A 9,762-nucleotide genomic window follows, 5' to 3' on the forward strand; every position below is an offset into this window, starting at 1 on the left:
GGTCTAATCAGATTCAATGATCTATGCTAAGCTACAGCTAAAAGTGCTACCGCCAGACCCGGAGATCGGCTGAATGGATTCGAAAACGGTAAAACTCAACTGTTGAACTCTAGGGGAGTTGGAAAATGAGCCTATTTTCAAAAATAGTGGAGTGTTCCTTTAAGTGGTATTAAAGCAAAGTCCTAGCTATTTGATGCCATTGAGTACTGCTGATTGTATAAGATACCTTTTACATATTTTTTTTTTTATGAAAAGGCAACATTAAAGGCCATAGTTCAAGCTTATTTCTTAGTGCTTTTATCAATTGTGGTCATAAAAATAAAGGCAAAAAACGGTAATAAACCACTCCTTAAGGGCGAAGAAGAAACCTTGGGAGGAACCAAGGCTCAAAGGTAACACAAATCCCATCTGACCGACCTTCCAAGAGAATCACTCCTTGGAAAACAGTTGTTAATAGAGGTTCAAAGATAATAGTAAAGTGTAGAGTGGATTTGAAATATTTGAACATCAGCAAAGATTCAATTAGGATGTATGCAGTTGTCTGTGATTTATGAAAAATTGTTAATGAATGACATGGTAGATTCATGGGAACTAGTAATAACAGCCATCTGTTTCAAGCAGAAGTTGTATGCAAACAATAGTGCAATCCCAAAGTAAAACCCATGACACCTGTCACTGTGCAATCTAAATAATGCCACTGGTTCAGATCAACGCTAAAATAGTGCTTTAGATTGATTAGTGATCTTTTGGAGTAGTAATGGAGTTACAGCGTGAATGCATTAGAGTCATGAGCACTCAATCATTGGTTGAACTCTGGAATGTGTAGCAACAGTTTACAGGGTGTGACCTACTGTGCAACCTTTGAACAGACAAAAACACACATGTTTGAAAGCCTCAATTGTGTTTGGCTGCTTAGTGATCCTTTTGAGATCAGAAACAACTAGCCCTACACGAGGACTCAGAGAAGCATATGCATATGCCAGTAGATTGAATTTCAGTGTGTATTGTGTTATTGCTTTAAGTGGATTAGGTGCCTTGACAGAGTATATTAAATACGGTTTGGCATTTTCTCATCCTATAACTCCAAAGAACTGTTTGAAGGACAGACTAATAATAGAGATTAATTATATAATGCACAGGATGGATCAGTTGCCAAAAAGCAAGAATGAATGACACAGTGGAACATCAGGTAGCCTAGGCGATGATTCAAGACGCATTTCTAGTCTTTTTACTGAATTTTTATTGAATTTAGCAGTGAAAATGTAAAAAACAAAACAAAAAAAAACAATACAAGCTGTTGCCTTAAAACTTTAAAATGTATTTCACTGGTGCAGTCCAACACATTGGTGCAATCCAGGTCTGGTTAATGCAGTCATAAAAATAATATGTAGGCCTATAAATTCATTGGAATGGCGAGTAAAGGGGAACAATGTTGATTCAAAAACCCATTGATCATCAACCACTATATGGAATATTAAAAGGTTAGGAAAGCAAATTGGGATTGTGTTGTTTATGTCAACTTTAACATGGCTGACAAGGTGGTGATGCACCACCACCAAGTAATTTCTGGCATATCTACCACTTTCTCTGCAGTGAACAGATGTGTAACTCTCAAAATACATCATTTTTCGGGATTTTGTTTCGTGGTTTAATAAGTCAAGCATAAAAAGCTAAATATAGATATTATATCGAGTTAAATGTAATTTTTTTTCCTTCATAGAGAAAGAACATTGGGGCGCGAGCGTCCCGCGCTCTCTGATTGGTCGAACTGGCGTTCTCTTCAAGTTGTCAAAACTACAGAATTGCGCGTCTTCTCATTGGACGAAAAGAGTTCCAAGCGGTGCCAGCAGGTAACCGCTCAGCCAATCAGAACGCTCCTTTCATGTTGTCCTAGAGACCGTGGTATTTCAGTCTACGACTTCCTTATACTGACATTTCAGTGTGTTATGAGATATAACCGTCTGACTGTGTCAGAGTTTCACTCGTTAGAAATACAAGAGCTTTTGCTTCGAACGCGGAACTACAGCATCCTGCTTGTGAAACATTTGTGTAGGCTATATACGTGTCTGTGCGTAGTGTTGCGTGTGTGTGTATGAAATATTAGCCCAGCCCAGCAGCCCTTCCTATTTCCCCTCCCTTTCCTCCAACAGTCTCAGTCGGTTCGCCCGCAGCACTTGCGTTCTCTCGGCCGGGTTTCACTCCAGAGATGGCTGCGAAAGTGTGTAGATCGGTCCTCCTCCTGTCCCGGAGCAGCGGAGCCGTAGCCTCGTCTGCTTTTCCCGCATTCGGTGTCTCCTCACAGCGACATCATCAGAGCACAAGAACGGTGAGTCCCCGGAATGGAAAGCAACCGAGCATGGGTGCCGCTACCGCTACTGCTGGACAAGGGGAGGGTTGTGAAGGGAGAGATAAAGGGGCTGGGTTCCTCTCTCTGGTGAGGGTTAGATAAAAACAACCCGCCAAGGAAGTGTTTTGGGACGTTTCTGTCCGCATTGAGTGTTCCGTGTATTGCACAGTGATCAGCAGTGCTGCATCATTAACCAGTGCACTTTCTGTCGAGCTGTACAAGACGTCCCGTTTACCGGAGGCGTTTACACATGTACAGCCCATGTCACGGCTTGACTCGTGTATGCACATTACATTTGAACTTTGCATGCATGCCACAGAATCGCACGCGTGCAATCGGATGCGCTCGTGGCGCATGGGCTCCGTGCATTCCCTTCCAGGATAACCTTGAAAGCAACAGTGGTCTCAACTTTAACGCTGACTCCGAGACACATCATGCGCTCTCCGTGATTGATTGTGTGGCATTGGACCGCTTCAGTAATGTCAAGCATGCAAAGCTTGTTCTTTCAAGGTTTGCAGAACTGGACGGACTGTGTGTGTGAGTGTGTTTTTGATTCACTGCAGTGTCCGATTGTGTGTATGTGCATTGAGAGAGTGACAGGGCGGCAGGACTCTTGCGTTCTCACAGGTCGTTGCGTTCAAACGTTTTCAAGACGCGTTATAAAGTTGAACTGTTCTTAACTTGACGCGCCGTCTAAAAAACGTAACGCAACGTCCGACGCATGCGTACTCCGAACAACTAATAAAAAACAGCGCAGACCTAACGCAAGAATGCGTAACGCCCCCCTGCTCGTATGAAGTACTGTCTGTCATTGTTGGGTAAAAAGGAGTATAGGCTACGCTCCCTCACGGGCATGCATGTTCACTTCAGTTCTTCGTTTAATTATGGCACTCCTCCTCTTTACTCACACACCCCTCCCTTCCTTTCTGCGGGTGTTTCCCGTTTCCAGCGGCAAGCCTGTGGGTTTTCCTTTGAGCAAACTCCAGTGCGCATTGATCAGTGGCGCTCCAGCATGTTTGGAAGCTCGCCAGCTGGAAAGAAAACATACGGGCAGTCCTTGAGACACCATCATAGATTTTGATTTGTCCAACCTTCATGACTTTCAAGTCAAAGTGAGAAAATGTGAGGAGGAAGGGAAGGAGTTCCCTTTCAACAAAGTAGCTACTGTGGCCTTTCCATTAAGATACAGCTGTTTTTAAACTTAGCATAATGGTTATGCAGGGATATTCTTTGAATTAAACTAGTGGATAGCATGGTTGTTAATACAGTGATCATTTTGATTCTTATACAGTGATTCTATCTATCTATCTATCTATCTATCTATCTATCTATCTATCTGTCTATCATGTCTGTGTATTCTTACAAGCTTTGTACTTAATAACATGTTTTTGGACAAGCTGCCATTTTGGACCATAGTTAAAAAAAAATAAAATAAAGATTCTTCATTGGAAAAACGCCCCTGCAGCAGCGTTTCTGCCGAAACGATATTGCATTGCTCCATTGTATGTTTTGCGACACTGTCGTAGTGAAGTGTCCAGTGCGTGGCGCTAAAAGCGTGCTTAGTATTATCTGAAACATGAATGATGAACATGAATTTGGCAACATTCTTTTACATTGCTTCTTGTACGTATCACGGCACTTTGGAAATTAAATGTCTAGTCTATGCTAGGAGGTTAATTCTGTATTGATGTTAACATACCACGTATACTATACCAATAGTGTTAACAAAAAGTAAACATGAGATAATATGCATTTGCGTATGCGTAACCACGCCATTTTTCACTTGCTTCTACAAGCTGTTTTATTGTGACTCGTGTTTCAGAGTGCTCTGCATCAAGTGCAGTGCTGTACCAGGTGAGCTACCAAGCAAGTTTACCATATCAGAAAACCCATAAATATGGAACCGATTATGCAATACAAATGTCAAAACGCAAATTATTCACTATGCTAAAAGTGTCTTGAGGACATAACGTAGTATTGTCTTTCTTAATCGATAATGTCACTAGTGTTTATGGAAACTGCAGTGAATTGTATATGTATACTTTAAATTCCGTGATATATAAATCTGGTAATCAAACAGTACTATGATAAATACTGGAATACTCTCGGATTCTATCGTTGATGGTGTCTCCTCGGGAATGTTATTTTTATGGGTTTTCTTGCCAAAGATATTGGTGACTTGGAATTTAAAGTCTGAACTTAAACTAGTATTTGCCTTTGAGATTGTAGCATACATATAAATCTATTAGTTGTTTACAGAACCATACCCCTTAGATTGGCAGAGAATCACAACAGCAGACTCTCACATCCTTCTAAGGATTAAGCAGTCCCAGTTTGATCATGAATCTTGTGTGTCTCTATTTATTTCTCTCTGGGCAGTAATGTTTGTGGCTCTGTTGGCATTTATAGTGTTCCCCAAACCAAGCATGCGTGGCCTCTTACGGTGCTTGGCACAAACCTGTCTGGCTGAGACACTGCAGTGACAGGTCTCTGACAGCAAGGCCTTCATCTGCTCATCACATGCTAGCTGGGCACCGAGTCTCAAAGCACCGTTTCATCATAAACATCTAAAGCACAGCTGTGAGGAGTTTAACGAATTGCTTCAGAACAACGTTTTCCCCAAGGACTATGCACTTCAGTAGAAATAACAAGGCTTTGAGTGTCTAAAAACACTTTGAACCGTAGCTGGACACGAGCAGTGGAGAGTGCCATGGCAAAACAGCATCCTCTTGGATCACTAGCTGAAATGCCAGTCGCGGTGTCAGATATTTAGCCTGACTCTGAATCCAGGCCCCTGAGATATGCACTTAACTCTTGTTGGCTTGCTTTTGAATCTGTTCAATAAAAAGTCTCCTTTCTGAATGTGGACAAGTACAGAGACTACTGAAGAACAAAGTAATATATAACCCTGGTGATCACTGTGGTCCACTCCAGTGGATCTTTTTAATCCGGGCAGTGAATTGTTGCGTTTACTCTTTTTCAACAAGCCTCGAGCATATGCAGAGAGCATGTGTGGAGGGTGAACCAGCTGCAGGGTAATCCTATGAAGTCCTATAAGCAGTGTGTTTCTTTGCATACCTTAGAGATGTTATATAAGAAACGTGCAGCATTAGTCTGAAGAATTTTTTCCAGTCATAATAGCCATTGTACAATGTTCATGCTCATTCAAAGCATGCCAGATTAATTACGTGTGCAGTCTGTTATTGGTGTTTAAACAGATGATTACATACCAGCGATCACATCATATTGATAAGTAAGCGACTCAAGCAAGTCTATATGCATAGATTGTTTTTCCATTGACATGGCAGCAAACGTAAAACAATAAAAACAACTAACCACCTGAATGCAGCAAAATGTGTTGAATTGGCCTATGCCAGCTTTAAAATTTTTTGGAAGTTAGGACAATTTAAAAAAATGGATTGTGGTTGCATTTCAGTTCAAATGTGTATATAAATGTAATTTTAATATGAAACGTCATTACATATTTGGATGAATAGTTTTGTGTGTGTGATCATGAACATCATCAAACCTCTAGCTTCCACTTTTTTATTTTTTAAATGAACTGGATATGAATTATAACCCTTCCCAGTTTGTTAATCCAATTTGAATTTAAGTGGTACGATTAACTGTTGTCATGATTGACTGGGCGGCTTCAGTGATTTCGAATAGCAGGAACAGAAGAAGGTTGGTCTAGAGATTGCAACTCTCATTGTCCCAGCTGGAAACTCTGTCTATTGACAGCCAGGGCCGAGATAGCAACTCAGAACTGAACCAGCAATCAGTTTCTAATAGCCAAAACAGCCTGAAACATAATTAAGGACTGTGTATCTGAAGTGACAATGCTTTAGGAGCTTCTTAACATGTGACATATTCCCGCGGCTTCATATTTGTCTACTTTTTATGGTTTGTGGAACACTACTGTGTGTGTTCTGCCTGTCTCTTACAGTGGACAGCTCCATAAAACATTGTCCTATCTGTTATAAGGAGGTCTATGTTATGTTTACAGATTGCTGTTGGCACACATCTATCCTTTACCTTGATAAAAGAGAGCACTGCTATGATAGAAACGCTGACAAGTTAAAATGTGTTAAGTTGCATGTTCATATTGACAATTAGATTTTTACAATTTCTTCCCCTCTGAAGCATTGTCGCCAAATTTATACACAATAAATGGGACAATATTTTAGAGTTCTGTCAGGACCACTATCGTCAAAATGATAGATACTTAGCATAACGTTTGGTTTGGCGGTATGGTTCTGTTCTGGGCAAAAAACAGGCTGCATGGATGGGCAGGGAGAGCAGCAATAATAACCCCCCTAGGGTTAACAGAACAGAACAAGGCAGATATCATTAATGTACTTAATGATATTTAAGTGTAACACTTTATTCAAGATAAAGGAGTCTGATTAGCAAGGAATATCAGAAAGCCAAGTCCTGACTGTGGCGAAAGGAGGAGCTGGGGATGGAGGAGGGTAATTTGCTCCGGAGCAAGCTGAAAAGCTGCTGAATAATACTGAATAGAGCTTACATAGAAATGCCGCGATGGGTGTCGTATTCCTATAGGTAGATGTGATCAGCTGAGAATCAGCTGATGCAAGCTTGACTCACGTGACCTGCCAGAACTAACGCTAACGCTTAATTTTTGTGAAAAATTGACAAATCAGCCCAATCATGCTGGGATCATTTGCCTCAAAAAAGATGATTCTGCACTCTAAAAAATGCTGGGTTGTTTCAACCCAACTTTGGGTCAAATATTTGACCCAAAGTTGGGTTGAAACAACCCAGCATTTTTTTGTGTGTTTTATTTTACTCACCGTCATGTTGTTCTGCCCCTGTATGACTTAATTTCTTATGGGGACCACAAAAGAACATATTTTAAAGATGTCTCTGTTAATTTATTTATTTCTGTACAATAAAAGTTAATAGAGTCTTGGTGTTGTTTTGGACCATGTGAGAACATCTTTTGTCTGGGTTTTGCACTTCTCTACCATTTATGGTAGCATGAATAGTCAGTTATGCTTGCCTTTGCAAACACACCTAATAATCAATATATGGACGCTGATTAGACAGATTAGGATTTTAAGATGGATAATGAATTAGTCCATATTTGACCCAAAGTTGGGTTGAAACAACCCAGCATTTTTTTGTGTGTTTTATTTTACTCACCGTCATGTTGTTCTGCCCCTGTATGACTTAATTTCTTATGGGGACCACAAAAGAACATATTTTAAAGATGTCTCTGTTAATTTATTTATTTCTGTACAATAAAAGTTAATAGAGTCTTGGTGTTGTTTTGGACCATGTGAGAACATCTTTTGTCTGGGTTTTGCACTTCTCTACCATTTATGGTAGCATGAATAGTCAGTTATGCTTGCCTTTGCAAACACACCTAATAATCAATATATGGACGCTGATTAGACAGATTAGGATTTTAAGATGGATAATGAATAGTCTTTTAAATGGACATCTCTGTTTTAACAATGGAGCGTTTCATTTATTTAGCATTGAGGAATGTCAGTAAGGGCAAACCTCTGGGCTGAATAATAAGCTCCAAATTATGCAATACTGTTCCTTTATGTCTAATAAAAAGATGATCCATTGGTTCAGTGTTCATGGTTATGCACCTAATTATGGCTTGGTAAGTTGGTACAGTTGTGCCTTTAATCATTCTAAATCCTTAGATTCAGTTTTGTAATAGACTATTGCATACATTTAGGTAGGTGTAAACTCTTGTAAGCTCAACATTGTGTCCCTGTGTATCTCAAACACAAAATGTTTAAATAGAAGGATTCCAATTATTCATGTGGTTGACAACATCATAAACAGAAGCATGAGCTGGATCTAATACAGTGGAAGTGGACCGAATAGAATGTCCGAATCCATAGTATTCATAAAACAGTAGATGAAAAGTACCTAGATAACCTGATACTTCCATTGAGATTTTGAAGTGTGTATGCAGTGGATTCTTTACTATTCATATGAGGCCACAGACAAGGCGTTATGAATTGCAGATACACCTGATGCTGTAGGACACATGACAATGCCGTTATGGCGGATGTATCGTATTGTGAGCATTCACAATAAATTAATTGGACTAAAATATGGTGACTTCTTGGAACTCTCTTTGTGCCTGTAAAATGCTTTGTAGGCAGCTTACTGGGTTTTGGAACAGAGCCACTGACTCTGTTTAAATTAGTCAAATCACACAATTTATGGCAAATGTAAAGTCCAGCTTTAATTTAAGAAAGACCTTTTCACTTACCCCATATGCAATATTGTGTCTTACAGCCATCTTTAGGTCCATCCGTACTTAATCAGTTTAAGTATGTTAAAATTAGCCGGTTCTTGAGTGTGGAGAGGACAGGGGCGTATTTAACATTCTGGGTGACGATATTGAAGGTTATTAGAGCTGCTTTTAGTATAAGTGCCCTTACATGAAAGCTCGACCTCCTCGTTGCTATTGGGCAGCACACTGTGCTTTTCTATTGCCCTTAGGTGCAAGTCATGCTTAATGCAGGCAGTAATGGAGGCCAGTGTGAGTAATATGATGATGGATGAGGAGGCGGTTGGTTACCCCTCTGCTCTGATGTTTCCCCTAGATTCTCACACTATTATAAAACCTGGGCCATCTGATTGGTTGGCGAATATTGGACACACCACAATGTCATTACTTTTGACAAGAAAACAAATCTTTCTGTTAATTGAGGATCAACTCGGCTATAAATTAGGCTTTTAGACGAAGGTCATCCGAGCTAAGATTCCATTCGGATGGATGCAGTATGTTGACCGTTCACTATAGGCTGATGTAAGTACTGAATTAATGCATTACTGGGTTGGTAATTGTTTTTACGTGTGCTTTTGCATGTGATGTGCTTTATACATATCTGTTTATAGGTTTGCAGTGATGCATATTTCTAGTCATTGAAGGTCAAATTGCCTACAGTACATCCGCACCCCCTCTGCTTTTATCAGTTCTGCATCTGCACCTGCTTTTGCATTCTTCTTTTTATATCCGGACATCGTTATTAACCCTCCTCTGCTCATTTTCATTATTAAAGGTCCCCTGAAATGCTTAGAAACACGCAGCGTTACTCTGTGTTGACGTAATTTTAACTGAAACAGGAAGACAGGGCGGGACATATCAAGCAGCTCCGCCCCTTTTTAAAATAGCCAATGGCGTTCATTTATATCACAGCTTGGGCTAGAGCCGTTGAGCTCCGTATAGCCGCATTTGACAGGGCATGCCAGCCACAATCTCATCCACATTACTATAAAATATAGCATTCTGTGTAGAATTCAAATACGATACGTTTTGTGGTCAGCGCCGACTCGCGCATGTGATCCGCTCCGTGCTATCGTGTCTCTGCACCGAGTGTGTGTGCGGTGCGGTGGTTAGCGTGACACAGCGCGAAACC

The 9,762-nt window shown here is 40.4% G+C and overlaps 1 protein-coding gene across 1 annotated transcript in view; it reads left to right on the plus strand.

The window, feature by feature from the left end:
- Nucleotides 1–1,903: 1,903 nt before the first annotated feature.
- The window catches only part of LOC107754763 (calcium uniporter protein, mitochondrial), a 69,551-nt gene continuing 61,692 nt past the window's right edge, over nt 1,904–9,762 (plus strand). The window contains exon 1 of the mRNA XM_016571344.1: nt 1,904–2,326. Within this exon, the coding sequence (XP_016426830.1) occupies nt 2,207–2,326 (120 nt within the window). The 5' untranslated portion in view covers nt 1,904–2,206. The remainder of the gene's footprint in view (nt 2,327–9,762) is intronic.

Source organism: Sinocyclocheilus rhinocerous, unplaced genomic scaffold, assembly GCF_001515625.1.
Source record: "Sinocyclocheilus rhinocerous isolate Xijiao unplaced genomic scaffold, SAMN03320098_v1.1 scaffold232, whole genome shotgun sequence".
Lineage (NCBI taxonomy): Eukaryota > Metazoa > Chordata > Actinopteri > Cypriniformes > Cyprinidae > Sinocyclocheilus > Sinocyclocheilus rhinocerous.